The sequence below is a fragment of the Lacerta agilis genome, chromosome 6 (genome assembly GCF_009819535.1).
Source record: "Lacerta agilis isolate rLacAgi1 chromosome 6, rLacAgi1.pri, whole genome shotgun sequence".
In the NCBI taxonomy this organism is placed as follows: Eukaryota; Metazoa; Chordata; class Lepidosauria; order Squamata; family Lacertidae; genus Lacerta; species Lacerta agilis.
In genome coordinates, this window is record NC_046317.1 from 15,211,127 (window position 1) to 15,231,056 (window position 19,930).

General features: G+C 38.4%; 1 protein-coding gene across 3 annotated transcripts in view; it reads right to left on the reverse strand.

The window, feature by feature from the left end:
* Positions 1–19,930, reverse strand: part of DENND1B (DENN domain containing 1B) — a 171,492-nt gene that overhangs the window by 124,163 nt on the left and 27,399 nt on the right. For all 3 annotated transcript variants that reach the window (XM_033151420.1, XM_033151419.1, XM_033151421.1), the window contains exon 3: positions 2,292–2,335. In XM_033151420.1, the coding sequence (XP_033007311.1) occupies positions 2,292–2,335 (44 nt within the window). The remainder of the gene's footprint in view (positions 1–2,291; positions 2,336–19,930) is intronic.

Here is a 19,930-nt window from a genome sequence, read left to right on the forward strand (position 1 = left end):
ATTTGTATGCCAAACCATCATCAAGCCCAACTTTGGTTTAAAGGGGAATCTGCTCAGTTCCTGCTGGTGCCATGCTGCCAGAAGCTAAGGCATCACCTTTAGAGTGACATTCAAAGCTAGATTCATGATTTGTTATTATGAATGAATATATGAATTGTACACATTTCCTTTTAAATATACTTGTTGATGCCAAAGAGCTTACAATGTGGGGAGAAACAAACAATAAACTCAGATTGGGATGTAACTCTAAGCTAGAACAGAATTTATATTGTAGCAGCAGCAGCAGGGGAAGAGTGAAGCACTTGAAATTTCAGCACCAGTATGATGTAAATTCACCTTTAAACCACGTTAGTTTAACCATAGTTTAAAGTTCCAGTTACAGGTAGGTAGCCGTGTTGGTCTGCCGTAGTCGAAACAAATTTTTTTTTTTCAAAAAAATCCTTCCAGTAGCACCTTAAAGACCAACTAAGTTTGTTCTTGGTATGAGCTTTCGTGTGCATGCACACTTCTTCAGATACAAGCATCATTGATCTGGTGTATCTGAAGAAGTCTGCATGCACACAAAAGCTCATACTAAAAACAAACTTACTGGTAGTTGGTCTTTAAGGTGCTACTGCATGGTTTAAAGTGAAAAATGAACTAAGCCATTGACAGTTATCTTGGTTAATGCTTAACCAGAGCATCATATTCAGCATCTTTTTCTCAGTAACATCTATATGTGGCAAGCTACATAAAGCCCATTTCTCTAGTTTATCGAGGTAATGCTTTTCACATTTGTTTAGATTTCTCACCTATTCCACTCAAAAGAACAGAACATGATACTTACGTGCCTTTACCTTGGTTTATCCAACAGCACCGAAATGTTCATTAGGTTGGCTTCTAATAATTTATCTAGTAAGATTTACGGCTGAAAAGGGACACAAGTTTACACCTCCCACACATTAAACTGCTACTATGGCATTTAGCCCAATCACAAGGACAGTTCCCCTTGTCATTGACCCTTTCCTATGCCATTCAACTCTATACATTTGTGGCTGGATTTAACAGAACACACACATATAAAAATACAACTGACAGACTTAATAAAACTTGCTTTTTGTACGGACACAAGCCTTGAATACAATCAACCTCAACGGCACCTACAATAGTAACATTTGAATAAGAGAGATAGAGTGAAATCGAAAACACAGCTGCTCCCAGGCAAAAAGTCTCATTCATTCAAATGGTATTTGCAGTCTACCTAAAGCTCTTGACTACTGGAATAGATTGCAACTGTTCATATTAATGTGTGAGCAACATGTTGCCAAGTAACAACACACATATACTGGGGTTCTCTGTGTTGTCATATAGAAGTATCATTGATCTGAATGAGTTTCACACATGCACAACTGACAATTTTGTTCGGAATTTCAGGGCCAGTATTTTTCTGACAAACGCTGAACTGCAAACTGCTTTGGCAACATACTTTTTATATAGGTTCCTATATTCAAAACAGAATTCAAACTGTTGTTTATGGTGTTTTTCTCCAAGGATCTGGCACTATTTAAAGCAAAACTGAGAAATCTGTCTGAACCACAGAAAGAAGTAAGTATATTATTCAATAAAATCAAAATGAAAAGAGCCAAATGCATTCAATGAAGAAGCCTATCCAAAAAAAACCCCATAATTTTTAGAGGACTCGGTTGTTGTTTTTAATGAAACCACTGTTTTAGACAACCACCTGTTTGTTGCAAGCATTAAGCTCCTATTGAAAACTGCTAACATGCCCAAGTGTCAAAGTAGCTCTGGTGAATGAGAGAACATTTTCATGAATACTGAAATACTACCAACAGTATATACACAACCAACGTGTTAACATCAGTGCTGATACTAAGAGTTGTGCAGCCTCTTAGATTATCATTGGTGATGTGTGCCTGATGACAATTTCAGTGCTGTGTGTCAATCATCATTTTCCAAATTTATTCCACTGGAACTATATTCATGACTTCAGAAGAAGAAGAAATGCCACCACTGGCGTTTGGTCATAATATCCACACAGATTAAAAATAATAATGTGATAAATCCATGAAAGCAACTATCATAGTGTGCAATACTTCCTGCCACAAACACATTCTAATGATCAAATCAGCTGGTGAAGAGTCTTTTATTGTTATCACCAGCCATCTGCCTTTCTACAATTGAATAAGAAAGCTTTAAAAAGCTGTAGAAAGGCAGGTTATTCTGATATTATTATTATTATTATTATTATTATTATTACATCATTTTAAAGGGATCAATCTCATGTTTCTAACCTTGTCTCCAAAGTCCTCCGGGAACTTCCACAAAACCACAGGATCTGTAAATAATTGACAGACAGCATTAATCAGAGACAAAAGAACAGAGTCTTAGAGTAGAGTACATTAATATTAAAGAGGGTCAATGTAGCTTCAGGCTCACAGACAGGTACAAAAAATGTGTCTCAAAACTTATGGGATTATTCAAAATATTTTTTTAATTTCATATTTATGAAACTCCATGCATATTTGTTAACACAATAATAGAAGGTTATTTTGTGGTGTGTGTTTTTTTTTCCATTGCCTTTTACTCTGTGGCTGTTTTAATGCCTTTTAAAGATGTTATTCCAATATTCATTTTTGCAAAAGGGAACTAAAAGTAGAAAAAATGTGAAATGTTTTTCAAATGTCACAATTTAAGCCTATATCACTGTTTTATAAAGCAGTTCACCAAGCTTTTTTCCACAATTACAATTTAAAATTACAGGTTAAGAATATCACAGGATACTACACATTCACCAGTTGAAGTTTGTGACCTGTTACATCCAAAAATCATTTGGTTTTATGCAAACCAGCATTGGCTAAAGAAATGAATGAATAGCTTAAGGGAAGCATTTTTCAAAGTTTTTCTTTCAATCCTAACCCCATGCAGGATACGTACCTGGAACTCTTATCTGGCAGAACCCCCAAATACTTCATTTTGAGGGATGTTCCGTGCGATTAAAAAGTTGTTAAGTAAATTAAACTTCAGCCTGCACAACACTTTAAAAATTCTGTCCGATACTGTTGTTTTGAAATTTGCTACTACTTCAGTCTCTGTTGTATGCAATTATGGTATGTTATTAGGTAGTAATAAAACACACATGCAGCAGTTAATTGCCATATGAATGTATAAAACACAATAGATCACACAAGCTTGAAAAATGTCCACATTTGCTCTAATCCATTCCGCAAAATAAAAACCAGTAAATATTGTCATGTTACTTGGTATTATAATATTAACTCTGCATCCCTTCAAAGGTCTTACTGGCCACTAACAAATATTCAAAGGATCAATTAATTTTCACACTTCCTTTCTGAAGTGCTCCCATCATTTCCATTTAAGGTACAGTAAGGAGGAGGGGAGTTTTTCATCACAAAAAGAGGTGGGTATTTTGGTGTACCGAGCACCACAATCCTGAATGTGAGTCTCCTACCCCCTGAGTTGACAGGTATGAAAACTTTTGTTCAGAATTCTTTGTGAACTGGGAAATTGATTAAGTGAAGGGAAGGAGGGTGTTGACAAGAAGCAAGAGGTTACATCTTGACAAGAAGGAGGAAGCATAATCCTATTCTGCAGTTATGTACTTCCTCTTCAGAACTACTGAGACCAAATTTACTTTTCCTGGGAAGACTGATTTCTAGACACCCGACAATGTTAAGTCAATTTTATGCTGATTTTATGGATGAGAGAACAGGAATAGCTAGAAGAAAACACTGTCACCATAGATGACTTGTAACTCACTACACAGCTTAGATCAACATATGCCTTATAACAACTCAAAATATATTAGTGCTGGATTAAACACTTTTCATTTATATTTTTAAGTGACCGTAAGATACACCAAGTATTTGCAACTAATGTAGATATTATGAACATTATATTGGTTACAGATTTGCACAAAGTTGCTTCCACATGTGCAATATATTGCTTCAAGTCCTCCTCCAGGAAAGGCATTCCATAAGACACAAGCAAGTGTCACCATGTGAACCTCCCCCCCCCCCACTATGTGCAAATAATCCCTTTCCACTTGTGTAAATAGTGAGGTTTGGGATTATCATACGGTTGATTAATCTATCCTATTTTCACTATGAACAAGTTACTTCATATTTATTGAAACCACAATACACTTATCTTAATTACAGCAAATTTAAAATGGACTAATGGTGGTTAAAAAATAAATCCAACCCCTTCCTCCATATTTAAAAGTTATTTTTTTAATTTTGTAAATGTCTAAACCTGTGTCCAAACATGAATTCTAGGGTGGTGCACATTTTAAAAATTCAAATACCAATACAATATTAAAGCAAACCGCAAAAATCAAAACATAATAAAAACTAGAAGTAAAGTTAACATGGTGTCGCAGATGTCCTCCATTAACAATTACAGGATATCGATATTAAACTCAAGACAAAGAGCATATGAAGGAAACCTGCTAAAACTAGCCTCAGCAATTCTCTAAACAAAGGAAAATTTACATTTCATATATGTTTGATACTGCCAATTAATTTTAGATATTTAAAGGAAACACAGAATCACAGAAATGTAGAGTTGGAAGGGACCACAAGGCCCATTTAGTACAAGCCCCTGCTATGCAGGAATCTTGTCCAATGTGGAACCCAAACCTATAACCCTGAAAACAAGAGCCTCATGCTAAGCTTTCCCAACAGTTTTCTCTGCATTAGAAAATATACCCTACAACAACTGGAGTTAATGGTCAGTTAAGCTCTGATCAGGACCGGTGCTAGGGTTTCTGCTTTAGCGGGAGCCGGGGGGGTAGTCTAGGGGGCAAGCAGCACCTCTCCGCTACAGCGGAGAAGCTGCTGCTAGCCCGTCATGCGCCCCCCCCGGCCAAGCCTGGCCAGCGCCCCCTCCATTTTGGCGCCCTAGGCAATTGCCTAGTTCACCTTAATGGACGCGCCGGCCCTGGCTCTGATCCCATTTTGAAATCAGATTTCTGCATCTTAGTTAATTAATATTCAAAACATCTTATTTTGGGCCAATATGATTATGGAGTGAAATGTTTCCGAAAAGCGAAATACAAACAGCAAGAGGTCAATATATAACATTTCTAATAAAAAGGCAAGTTCAATTTTTACTGGTAACTTTACTATTTTTTATAAAAATTAATCTTGCACCATATTGTTCTCATTGGATCAGTTGGTTAACTCCATAGGTTTTAGAACTAGAAACCAGTTTAGAGGGAAATAAATAGGTTTACTTCAACTTTTCCCTAAGGCTCTGAAAGTGGCATAGCAAACAAAAAAACAAGATGTTGCGCAGGCTTGGTCACTTGGTCACATTAGTTTTAGGAAACATGAGTGCACACATCCTTTTATTAAGATGCATGCAGATTAATAACATCTGCACGAGCATCTCAGCTATTTTTCTATTTTTTAAAAAAGTATTTTTAATATAGTTTCTCTCTCTCTCACTCACACACACACATACACAAACCCCAACATTCCCAAAGCAGATGCTCAGTTGGGATGCAGTGCAACTAGGCTTCCTGTCAAGCTGGGAAGCAATACAACTCTCTCAAGCTGAGCTTTGGCTTCAGAGCAGCTGGCATGGCACACAGCTCACTTTCTAGCCACCAGCTTTTCCAAGACAGACTACTCTCCCCGAGGCAGACACTGTGTTGGGAGACTGGTGGAGAAATGCCTTCTCACTGACCATCCGTTTTAGAGAGGTTGGCAGAAATCCAACTGGTAAAATATCTCTGATCTGCACTGGGAGCAGATGCAGGGTTGTATCAGAAGCCACTGTGCACAGCTTCAACTCCAAAGTTAGGTGTCTGGAAAATGACATATAATCTATACACCACCCTTTGTCCAAGAAAGGTGGCTCACACAGCTTAATACAAACACAAAATTCAAAGAATGCAGCACATGATAGACAGAGCACACCATCAACATATATGGCACTTTCCTGAGCACAAGAGGAAAGGTTCCCACCCAGAAGAGCTTACAGTCTAAAATTTGAGCCAGGAGAAACATCAGAGAAAAGAGAAGGAAGTGGAGGCAAAAGAAATCAGGGAAAGAAAATGCAATTGTTTACATTAAATGTACTTGAGCTTAGCTAGAGTGGGCATGGGAGCTTGGGAGTTAACTCAAAGGCTTCATGGGAAAAGGTGGGTTTTTAGGAGTGATTTGAAAGAAGTTGAAGAGAAAAGGCTAAAAAATGAGGAGTTGCTTTAAGAGACAAAGAAAGGAGAAGAAGAGAAGCTCAAACATCACTTAGTTAAACTATCACACCAAGTAGCCAAATTTGCACTGGCAGCCAAGAAGCTTGTTCCAGCTATGTAAATGCACTCCAATCTTAAGTCTTAATGTTGTAAATTTCTTTTTATGTTGTAAACTGCTACAGGTTACGTAAATGATTTTAGATGAAATATTCCTTTTATTCTCTGTCGTCCATTGTAGAGGCCTTTGGCTATATACAGTATACAATAAAAATTGATAGATAGTTAAACAATCAATTAGTTACTCACTCATCAATAGTCCAAATCCTCTCACTGCCAGTTACTTGTTCAAAAGTGACTAAAATACCATTATTCTGGCTTAAATGGTTAGTGCGTTAATATCACACATATTAAGGTAAAATGTACTTAACTGTAGACCATGAATGCAGAGATTGCTTCTGTTTTGCTCCCCCACTAGCATGAGCAACTAAGATTTATAATTTTGCTGTACGTCCAAACTAGGAAGCATGGTTTGTTCAACTCAAACAAACCTTGGCTTGACACTATGGTTGGTTTGGAGTGAAACCAATCTCAATTCTTGGTCTGGACATAGTGCTAAGTAAGGATATTAGGGTTGTGGCTCCCACTGCCTAGCAGGTACGACCAGAATGGAAGCCTTCTGCACATTCACAGTAACCCACTAGCTATTGATTTTCTGTAATGTGCAATCACTGCCACTGAATGTACCATGCACAGTCCTTCACCTGGGACAAATTGCTGGCCTGTGAGGCTTCAGTGCCTGGTTGGCATCTGTAAGAGGGTTGCAAAATGCACAGTATTTGCCCACCAATTATGGGAAAAATAGAGGTATACCAAAAGACTTCAGTGAAAAGTTTCACAAAGTGTATCTATTCATTCATTACTTTTGTACATGAGTAGAATGTGTCCTTTTAATTAAAATGCATCGCTGGGTTATTTGTGGGGCCTGCCTGGTGTTTTTACATGAATAGAATGTGTGCTTTTATTTAAAATGCATCTCTGGGTTATTTGTGGGGCATAGGAATTCGTTCATTCCCCCCCCCCAAAAAAAAACATAGTCCGCCCCGCCCCCCAAGGTCTGAAGGCCAGTGGACCGGCCTCCTGCTGAAAAAGTTTGCTGACCCCTGGTGTAAGCAGTCTGTAGTCAGGCCAGTTTTTAGCACAAAAAGATGGCTTTTTATTTTTTAAAAAAACACACACATTCAACAACTGGAAGAATTTACTGTTTTTATACTCTCTTCCAGCAAACTCAAAGGGGACAGTTCTGGTGTGCAGCACTGAACTTTTTAAAGTTGGAATTATTAGGTTATTATATATATACACACACATTAAAAAGAATTGGCTGCTAATGGCTAGGAAAGCATATCAGATTAATTTTTTAACAGTTTTCATATAAGGGATACACATTATAAACCAGAAATATTACTGTCAGGCACATCCGACTTTAGGTGAGGGTCTCAGAGTCTTATCTCAGGAGGATAAAAGTGGAAGATGTTTTAGTAGCTGAATGAAAAGCTACATGGGCAAGTAAGGAAGAAAGCAGTCAGTATTTGCCAAGGAACAGTAATCAAAAGAAAGAACAAGGGCAAAATAGAGTAGAGGAGCTTAATAAAAAGGGGGGGGGGCAGAGAACCTTAAAGAACACTTGCTATCTTGTCTGGCACTTAAAATATGTTAGATTAAAGACAATATGCAAATGACAGTGCCACTTTAAGACATACTTGAAAGCACACTTTAATGCAAATCATAGACTTGGTGGATTTATGCTCATGAAAAGAATTTTGCTGATGTTATCAGTCCACTCTTTACTATAGCAGTTGTACCTTGTAAAATCAGGCAATCTGTTACAAGGAATATTTGGCCAAAAGAGGTGTATGTGCATGTGTGAATCCAATTACTCCAATTTTAAAGAATGGATTGAACTAAAGTTATTCTGGTTATATTAGTTGTATGTGGACAATCTGGGAAAGACAAACTTTTTGGGGGGAACTTTTATTCAGTTTTGTGGAGAACTGGGGAAGAAAGCTTATTTTTCATAGTATTATCAAAGTTTAGAGCAACACTGAAAACAACTCTATCATCATGTACCTTGAGTCTTCAGCTTGCTTTCTAGGAAGTCTCTTGTAGCTGCTGTTGCTAAAATAAAAATGCTTCCTTTGAAATGTAAATGTAATTCTTGTATGGTGCAATATAACGGCAAGTCAGTGGAGTGCACTACTATGGTTACTAAAGGGCAGAAATGACTGCCTTCTCTGGTGGCATGGTATGGCATGGTAGAGGAGATCATGAGGGACTGAAATTTATTGTGGAGATGTCTGTCACAGTGTCCTTAGCCTGCAGCAGAGCAGGAAAGAAGCCCTGATCCAGATTCAGAGAAAAGTGGAGGGTTGCCTATCAAAACAAATTTATATATATAGAAACACATGAACATGACCTTTGATGAACTCAAACATGAGTTGTCTCATTATACTCTAGAGTGGCTAATCTGTTATCTGCAACATCTGTGATACTGAAGATGTCTATGATGTTGAAACACATCTGGCAATTGGAATAGTTAACCATCATACATATTAGATTTTTTTTTAATTCTCCCCATATACCAAGGAACTTTATATTTAACAATACATATCTGTACTGAAAATACATGTACTGAAACATTTTAGTTTTGTTTGTAAATACATGTCTCTATGTTCATATGATAGTAAAGCACATTATTTTCGACTCTGCAGTTCTGTCAACCAAAACAATGATATTTTTAATTTAACAAATCCATACCAAACTGTATTATGAAAGTAAACACAAATATAAACATAGATAACTGCCTCCCTCTATGAAGAGTATTTCAGGATTCTTTAAAGGGCATTTCTTTAATAAACAAGATATTCTATAAATAATATTAAAAATATTCTATTTAGCATAATATTTGATCTACTATAATATATAATATTAATTTTTAATTTACAGCATCCTTGTTTTCCATAGGCTATAATCAAAACAAATCATGGTGTTAATTAGATCTACATTTCATTTTTCTTAATTCATCTAATCTATCTTCAAATTGATTCTATCTTCCCAAACCATTTTATATACAGTTGTAATTACCAAATTCCTGGCTATTTATAAAATCAATAAATAAATACCAACCTGCCAAAAACTTGAGTGACTTTTTTGACTTCTCATTACTTGAGGTCTGTGAGACAATCTTACCAATACAGCTATTTGCCAAACTTTACAATACCAAGAATCTAGATTCATTAATGACATATTTTACCCAAAGACCTCAATGTAATGTGCACATATTACACCTATTTAAAGGGTTCTTTCTGCCTAGTATATATGGAAAGAAATAATGAAGAGCTGGTGCACATGCAATGCTTCCAATCTCTTATGCATAGCTAAGGGCCTGAAAGCAAATTCTCAGATTATGTGTTCTCTCTCCACCCTGATCCAAGATTAAAGGTGTATTTCAGCATTTACCTTATCCGGGCAATGATCTTCTCTTAATCCCAAACTGATCTGCTCTTAATCACAGGACTCTAGTCATGAATCAGAAGGATGATGTTGGTCAGCAAATTAGGAACCACTGCTAAAGATACTGCCAGCATGAACCTAAGCATGCTTAAGACTTACAAGTAGGAATAGAGTAAGACTCGGGCGCAGCCAGGATTTACGTTGGGAGGACAGAGCACCTGCCTGTCATCATCCTCTGTCTGGCTCTGTCTAGCATATTCAGAATGAAATGTCTCAACAACAGTTGTTTTAAACTACTTTCTTTTGACCCCAAGTGCTCAAAAAAACCTGTCAATATCTTTCTACAATTTCTGCTTTTAGTTAAGTATTTTTATTTATTTACTTGATTTAGGGAAAGGTAGCTGTCCCTAACCCCCCCCCCCAGTACGCCCATGGAGTAAGAAGAGAATATGAAATCTTGCCCACACCTTTTTAAAACCTGATTCTGAAATTAACAGCATCCATTTAAGAAGACTTTACTCACACTAAAGGTCCATAATATTCCTACAAATATATCAGAAAAGACTAGATAGAGTAGCTGTCTCCTGGCATTCACTGTTGGACATTTGAAGGAGCCTTTGGGAATGTGTGAGACTAGCTCTATCACCTTGATAATGTCCAGTGCGCAAGCAGAGACATGATTGGCAGAGTCTGAAGAGACCCACTTCACTGCATGGAAGGTTTCCAACTCAAGGACAGGAATCCTAGTCAATCAGCATCCCCACTCCAGTTGGAAATCCTTCACATAATAAAGGAAGCCCCTTCAGATTCAGCTGATCACTAATAGCCAACTTCCTAATAACTGTGAGATTGTGTCTCTCCCCTGCCCCACTTTTTTTCTTTTTTGGTACTAACAAGACAGATCCAACTTTGAGCTACTTTAATGGAAGGTCAATCCTCTTTGCCCAATATTGTGCTATACCATTTAAAAACAGAATGGAAAGTCACTGGGAGCATAAAGGAAAGCCTGTTTTGCCACAATGCCATTAGTTATGCTACAAAATGAAAACCTTAATCAGGTGAAGGTTCACTGCACAGAAAGTACAAAGATGAAATTGAACCTGCCAAGCTTTTAGCTTGGCTTTCTACAAACTAAGGGATTTCAAGAAACGAATTCCCCAGCTTATCTCCTGGGTTAACGAGTAGGCTTGAAAGACATGCCAACTTTTAAAACTTCAACAAGCAGATGTAAAATTAACTGCACTTTAAATTAAATTAACACTTTTAATTTAAAACCTTGAATTAAAAACCCCAAAGTAAATATTGTACATTTTTTTAAAAGGCAGACAAACACTGTACAAATGTCCTCAGAACACCTAACATTTGGTGAAAAGCTACAGTCAATACTGAACAGGGACTGCCTGGCCATAGGCTGGTAACCTCAGGTAGACTACTGTAATGCACACTATGTCAGCCTGCATTTGAAGTTGGTTCAGAAGCTGCAGCTACACTGGGCTAAATGGTAGCCTGTATGGCGCTGTGGGTTAAACCACAGAGCCTAGGGCTTGCTGATCAGAAGGTCAGCGGTTCGAATCCCTGCGACGGGGTGAGCTCCCGTTGCTCGGTCCCAGCTCCTGCCCACCTAGCAGTTCGAAAGCACGTCAAAGTGCAAGTAGATAAATAGGTACCGCTCCGGCGGGAAGATAAATGGCGTTTCTGTGTGCTGCTCTGGTTCGCCAGAAGCGGCTTTGTCATGCTGCCCACATGACCCGGAAGCTGTACGCCGGCTCCCTCGGCCAGTAACGTGAGATGAGCACCGCAACCCCAGACTCGGACATGACTGGACCTAGTGGTCAGGGGTCCCTTTACCTTTACCTTTATATTGTATATACTACTGAGGCAGTACAGCACAGCTACACTAGCTGCCTGAATACTATCAAGGTGAGGGCAAGGTTCTTGAAAGACCCTTCCCAGACAGGTTCTCCTGGCGTAATGTAAAGACCTTTTTATGCAGGCATTTCTTTAGCTGAGATGTTTGGTCACTCTGATGGTGTGCATTTGATTAGTTGTTTTTGTGATTTAATTTCTCAGATCGTTTATTATATAATTTGTATGTATTATATATTTAATGATGTAGCCCACTATGGAGTTCGTTTTAAAGAACAATAGATTACAATAAGGACACAGATAGTTAAAATGTGGTATGCGGCAATGCAGGAGAGGGTACTCTCAGTAATGGAATTTCATCTCATCTCAGATACGGTTGGCTCCAATTCTGGTGAGTTTTCAGTGCTAGTAGAAGACTCATTTATTCATTCAGGCTTTTGTGGACCCCACTAAACTGCTGTGTTTCTGGTTTCATATGGATTTTTTCTCTAGTTCTTGCTGCTGTTTTAATAAGCACCGTATATCTGGCTTTTAATGTAATCTGCTCTGGGATTGCTTCAGCAGTGATACAAGAAATATTTTAACTAAATAATAATAATTAAATAATAGAATTATCACTGTTAATATCCTACAGCACATTGACTGTTGATGGCACTTAGCATCTGGCGCTTAATAGAAAAAAGCTGTGGAGCTGTTGTACTTCTTTTACAAAAGATAAGCATGACAAAGCAGCCATAAAATAATATGCACCTAACAGCTGAACATATCTTCTATTTCCACCACTCAAAGAAGATAAATTTGCTTTAACTGATTTCAACACTGTATTTTTATATTGTTGTAACCTGAACTGAGGCTTGATAGAAAGGGTGGAAAAGAAATCCAGTTATGGTGGTGGTTGTTGTTCATGAAGCCCAGAATGCAGCAAGACCAGAACTTCAGGAAAAAGCACGTAATTCTCATCTCTTAAGTCCTTAACTCAACACAAGATGCTGTGCAGGCAGTTACTATAAAAGACAAGGGTGAAAATCCAGTACAAATACTGGTATGCTAGGAAATCAGAATCCATGCACTTAATTCCAAAGAGGTGTTAACAATACTTATGTTCATGTTCCTGTGAAATTGTTGATCTAGGTTGCTTTGTGCAAAATGCTCCCTTTCTGTGGAAAATGCCCCTTTTCAATAATTTCTAATCACCAAAGTTCTTAAATGTGCACCGCATGAGGCCAAACGCGTGCTCTGTCATCTGAGCTATGATGTGGGGTTTCGATACAGCTGGCATATGCTGTGACTGGGTACTGAGTTATACCCTAACTTATGCTGTTTTGTGGCAACCATTTTTTGGGGGGGGGGTCCCTCCAATTCATTGCACCATGTCTGTGGCTGGTGTAAAGTTGCACTGTCAATCAGGGTAGGTCGTGAACAGCTCCTCCCCGTGCCACCCCACATTATGCCTGTGACTCCAGTGGAACAGTACCAGCAAGGGAGTGTTCCACGAAGGCATGTGAGCTATTTTGCCAGCATATAAATCCTAACAGTAGCATTTCTGGCATTCTGCCAGCACAGCAGAGCTTCTACCAAATCTCAGGATGCCCCCAGCAGACAGGTCTTCAGTACTTACACAATACTGTTAATGGGTTTGCAAGGGGAACAAAACCTGGGTGCTAGGGTCTCCCCATGATCTCTGAAATTAGTAAATGTGGGGTTTTGTCAAGCCAAGACAGCTTCCCTGAGAGCTTATCGAGAGGTGCCATCAAAGAACAAAGACAGGTGGTGACAGAGTCATTAACCTGACAATAGGTGAGACATTCAGCATCAGACAAGAAAGCAGGAGACTACTAGGATTACAGGGAGCACGATGTCAGGACAGAAGGAAGTTGCAGGTGGGTAGCCGTGTTGGTCTGCCATAGTCGAAACAAAATAGAAAATTCTTTCCAGTAGCACCTTAGAGACCAACTGAGTTTGTTCTTGGTATGAGCTTTCGTGTGCATGCACACTTTTTGTAGCAGGCTTTTGAATCACAGGTTCCCAATGTGACAGGGGGGATACTGGAAGAGGAAGGGAAGGAGTTGTTTTCTGCAAAGACTGCCAGGAAGAAGCAGCAGCAAGCAGGCAGAACTCCATGCAGCGCTGGCTGGAGGAGGCTGCACCAAGAGACCATGTGCCTTGATTTCCTAATGGAAACACAACCCTGGATGAGCACCTGAAATCCCCTGGAACCTTGCTACGTCTCGACAGACACTGGGCTGTAACAATACTGTGTTGGTTGGTATATACATAACTTGGAAATTTCAAGCCTTTTTACAAAGAGAAATCTAATCATGCTTATTAAAGCATATACAAATGCCTTGGAATAATATTCAAATATCAGTGAACTGTAAGTTGTTATCTCAGTAGTGTTTCCATAATAAAAACCTAGAATACAAAATTGAGCTGCAGATTTTAAAAAAACAAAAAAACAAACTGGAAATCCCTTTTTTAAAAACAGTTCCCGAAAACCATTTCTTTCTTTTTTTAGTTTCCTTTCCCCACTAAGGAAATGTAAACCCTCAGTTTTTAACACAGGTAATGCAGGGACACACAAGGGAACTTCACTGACACTAAGAAGCCAAACCTGACCTGATAGATCAATTCCCATTCTGGGGAGTATCCAGGATACCATAATTCAAACCACTCTGATTGTGACATTGCCAACTGTATCAGATTATATTTTGCAGCTTGGTGATTCCACTAGGAATTTAACTTGAGAACCTAACCTTTCTTACTTGCACAAAGAAGTCTTTAAAAGCTCTTCCAGATTTAAACAGAAAATCACAATCAAATTTAAAACTGTGACCATTACTGCTTGTAAATATAAAGAGTGTACTTCAAAGGCCAAGTTTACTACTCTACCCGTAAACTTCATCTTTTGTCGTACTATTCATGCTCAATATTGTTTGACTGTTGAAATATATCAAGCAGTGTCATGGTTTAAAGACACTTTATTAATCAATAACTATAAACCTTTTTTTTTTCCTTTTCCATTTTATACCAGGCCTGTTTCAATAGCCTAAGAGGGGGAAATACACTCATCAGTCACCTGATGGAGTAATTCAAAACTTAACGAAACAGGGCTAATGGGTGAGAATTGAATTGAAAACACCTTGACAAAGAAAGCAATTTCTTTTCTTCGCACTCCTCTGAAGCTGTGGGTGATCACTGAAATCGAACCATCAACAGTGAGGGGCCATCTGTCCCAAGGGTCTTCCACATGAACACAAGGAAAAAAATTTAAATGCTGCTCCGCATATATTCAAGCATTGATTTATCTATGACAGGCAACATGTAGCTGAAAATCTATGTTTTGACGTACTTCACATACCAGTCTTTAAAGTCAACACCAAACTTCTGATAAGAACAAAGCAAGAAGGCAGGTTAATAGAACTGCTCAGAGAAAAATCAGTGTTACTCCAACAGCTAAGAAACCTTTTAATGGAATTATATCACTAGGCTAAGTTACAGGCCTTCTGTCTTATGCAGAGATTCAGTACACACATCGCTTCTATCCATTGTTACACTTGTATATATTTATGTGATATTTGTACATACAGGATTGAGCCAGATTAGTGGTCAGCAGGATCAAAAACAAAACAAAACACATGGATAGAACAATGATGCAGAATGCCCAAGGCCCTCAAAACAGCACTAAATGGCTTGAGAATCACAAAATTCAATAATCCACATGAATGCTGAATTACTGTCTCACTCGATACCTACAGAAAGGAGGCCAACTGAATTCTGCACTAGAAACTCGTGGATATTTGAAAAAACTCTCAGTAATATTGGTACGCTTCAGCCCACATCACTCACCAGGCACTGGTGGATTAAGCTGGATGGCCCTCTTGGCTGGTTATTCCTGTTAACTGGAAATGCTGCTTTGCAAAGTATTTATTTACTGTACTGTATCACCCTTGCTGCTGCATGGAACCATGCATGACTTACACCTTAAATCTGTAAGTAAAGCATTTTAAACTTCCTTAATAGTGTGTGATCTGCTGATTGCAAATGTAGAAAGAGGCCAGCTGCTGTGTGCAACTGAATAAGATAAGAAAGATCTAACAACCTACAGTATATTCCTAATGCTTTACTGCACTGTTTATTTATGTGAGTTTAATATTCTGCTACTGAGGCTCTTTGTGTGCAAGCCCTGTGATTTGAATCCAGGCATTCAGCCATTTCCTTTTGTTCACCCACACACGGTCCACAGGGATTCAGGTACACTTTTCCTCCCATACAGTACAGGGGTGGCCAGCTCCCAACAGACCGTGATCTACTCAAAGAGTTAAAAACTGGGAGTAATCCACCCAGGTCAAAGTTGTTGAGATTTTTTTTAGGGAGAAGGAAAACCCCATTTTTTAGGAGTGCAGGGGAAAGTTGATGAGGTTTTTTTAAGGGGAGCCAAAGCTGATGAGCATCTTTGGGGGGAGCCAGTGATCTACTGGTGATCTACCACAGACATCCAGTTATCTACCAGTAGATCACGATCTACCTGTTGGACATGCCTGGAGTAAAGGGACTGAGAAGCGTTTTGGGGGGAATCTTCCTTCTATGAGGGAAAAGGGTAAGAGGTGGTGCTGAAGAAAATTGGAAAGTGATATTAGTAGTAGTAGTAGTAGTAGTAGTAGTAATAATAATAATAATAATGAACTGGGAATATAAAGGAATTAACTAAGAGATGAAAAGTTGTTATAGGAGAGGAAAATAAACTGGCAGTTGGGAGAGTTGTGTAATAGAGTACAAGCTAAGTGTGAAAGGAGTAGGGGATAAAAAATTATGGGGCATGGATTAAAAATACTTTCAGAGGCATATGGGTGTAGGAAGGGGAGGAAACTTTCTCCACTTAGAACCTTTGATCAGAAAATTATGTCTGAAATGATCACAATCAACCAAAGCAAGTGTCACTACTTAGCTTGAAGAAAGCTGGGCTATGGTGTTTAGCTTTTAAATGCCTGCCAAAAATTGTGGCAAAGGATTACATATTTGAAAACTGTAAAATTTGCTATAAGTCATCTGCTTAATTTTGACATGCAGAATGGGATCATAATGTTTCCTTACAGGAGAATAATTTTTAAATTATTCCTGCACACAAAATTAGATTTGTATCAATCAACTGAATTAATGTACAAATAAAAGTTCTTACAAACCTCAAAACTTTATAGTATAATATATATACATTATATACATACTTTATAATATATTTATATATTAGAACCTAAAATATCCACCCTTTTTTGTAGGAAACAAATCTGCATTTGCACATTTCTTCTCTTACCCTTGCCTTTTCCCCTCAATGATCTCCACACTGATTGTAAGCTCCTCAGGGCAGGAAACTATTTTCTTCGCTCACAGAAGCAAAGCAAAGCACTACAGAAAGTATCAAACAACAACTAACTTTCCAAGAAGGCTACATGGAGTATGTCCATCTGAAGAGCCCTATTCCACTTGCAAAAGATTTAAAATAACCAATATATGGCAAGAGGAGATGAATAAGAAGATAACCCAAAAGGGATGCTTTACTCAGATTTCTTCATTTACAGTGGTACCTCGGGTTATGAACTTAATTCGTTCCGGAGGTCCGTTCTTAACCTGAAACTGTTCTTAACCTGAGGTACCACTTTAGCTAATGGAGCCTCCCGCTGCTGCTGCACCGCCAGCACGCAATTTCTGTTCTCACCTGGTTCAAAGTTCTTAACCCAAGGTACTTCTTCCGGGTTAGCGGAGTTTGTAACCCGAAGTGCTTGTAACCCGAAGTGTTTGTAACCCGAGGTACCATTTGTAACAAGCAAATTTCATTTGCATCTGACTAGTAGTAACTTTGCTAATGGCAACGTTTTTACCATTTGTAAAAATAGGTTCCAAACTAATGATTTTATAATAAATTCTAGTGGTATTCATTTCTGATAGAGAAACCCTATGGAAGGAGTCTCTAAATTCTGAGAAGAGTAAAGAGTCTTTTTTCTATGTCCGCGAAGTGTCAGATTACAAACCTTCTAACATTAGTGCCATTGTGAGAAACTTAATTCAATTATTTATATTTTTCTGTATATTTGTTTATTTATTTATTCAGCAATCATATAACCTCAAAAGCCACTTACTTCTATTATTAATGGAAATAAGAAGCTTTGAGTCAAAAACATTGTTTAGATAAAGAAGAGAAGAAGCAGGAAGTCTGGGGTTGTGTCAACTGAAATCTTAAATTAAAAGCATAGTGACAAAAACGCAGTAAATACCACACGAGCTGACACTGAATAAGGATGGCAATTACTAGCCAAAGTGATGTTTGAGTTGTGAACAATGATCTTAAATAGATGACAACACCAATTCCCATACTTTTAGTTAATTATTCCTAAGCATCACCTAATAAAATATTTCTGCAGTAATGGACAATACAGTATTTTTAAAAGTACTTCAACAATACTCTCCATAAGAGGCAGGAAGGGTAACAAGACATCCATTAGGATAGAAAATGAGATCAAAACTGTGAAATACATCACAACATGAAGACTGGATCAGAGACACAATGCTTTCAACTCTCTGAAGAAAACAGTTTTGAAAAGGGGATTGCTTCTTGAGAAGGCAGAGGCCCCGGGAAGATGCAGTTATTTATATTAATCATGGCACTTTTGATCCAGAGTAAGCCACTGGGACAACAGATTCTGATCCCATCGTCTGCAATGCCAGTCTAGACTCAGTACTGCTAGAAACTTATGTGAGAGTCATAGCACATGTGCTGCATGTAGAAAGCGCCTGTGGTTGAAATAGAAAAAGAAAACAGTTCTCCAAAAGCAGGACTGAGCAAGGCTACTTTGCCTGAAACCCTGGAGAACTGATGGTAGCTGGAATGGAGAGTAAGGGACTGGATGTACCTATAGTCTTATTTGCACTTTACTAAGCCAAACATATGAGCACACCGGTTTCCAGAGAGGAGATGGCAGCTGCTCTGCTCCTTCCCTGCCATTCTGTTGCTGCATTGCACTCAGCTAAGCCATGGTTTGCTCATAAGTATCGTTTGGCTTAATGGGACATGCAAAACAAGCCAGTATAAAGCAGCATTATGTGTCCATTATGCTTACTGCAGTATGATTTCAAACCTATTAACATTATAATATATATATATATAAATAAAGAGTATAGTATACAGTGGTACCTCAGTTTAAGAACAGCACTGTTTACGAACTATTCAGTTTACGAACTCCGCAAAACCGGAAGTAGTGTCCCAGTTTGCAAACTTTACCTCAGTCTAAGCACAGAATCCAAACAGTGGAAGGGCACCAGCGGCGGGAGGCCTCATTAGGGAAAGCGCACCTCGGTTTAAGAACAGTTTCAGTTTAAGAACGGACTTCCGGAAAGGATTAAGTTCATAAACCGAGGTACCACTGTATATACATCTATGACACATGCCCTTCTATTCAAATAAATATTGGCTTTATTTCCAAGTCATTAGGATTATAGTATTTTTAAGGTGATAAATGAAGACAAAAACTTTAAGTTGCTGTCCATTTCCTATTGCAAATTATGCTATACAGCACCTAGACAACAAGCTCAAAATCCCAGCACTACATTGCATACTCTTGATTGCTGATGCTTGACATACAGACAAAAAAGGAGGGTAACCAGTTAGGCTTAGACCAGTAAATCTGAGCAAGTGGAATATCTGTCTATTAACTATCAACATCCACCTCCATCATTTATAATTGGATTGTGACTAAATTCCACAGCACTTATAATGCCAAAACAAGATCAGAGAGAGAAATGTCCTGATTTCTTTTGCATTACAACTGGGAACAGCTCTCCCCTGGCGTTGCACAATAGCAGTGACCACCCAAAGACCTCTGCATTAACTATGGACACTCTTCCCACTGCCTGCAAAACAGGCATGAGAAAAGCCCATGATGTAGGTTGTCCTTTAAAACTGCCCTAAGGAAGGATAAAATTTCTTACTGAAAAACAAAAAAACAAAAAAAAATCGAGATTCCAGGGAATAAATTTAGTTGTCTGTACAGATGTTGCAAACTGAGGTACCCTTATATGAAATCCCATTGGGTGTTTGAATGCATGCTCTTAAAAACCCCAAAAAATCTACTTCAGCACTCCTCATACTTCAAACTATCTAAGTGGGGGGAGGGAGGGAGGCAGGGGGAGAACCTGCGCAAGTTACAAGAAACTGAAGTCCGCAGAAATCATGCTGTCTTACGAGAATTCATGTAACCACACCTGACAATCATTTGCTTGACCCATTTTGAGTAAACAATACGCAGGGTACTTGAAGGGTTTTTTTCCTGCCCTTGTTTTATCCCACTC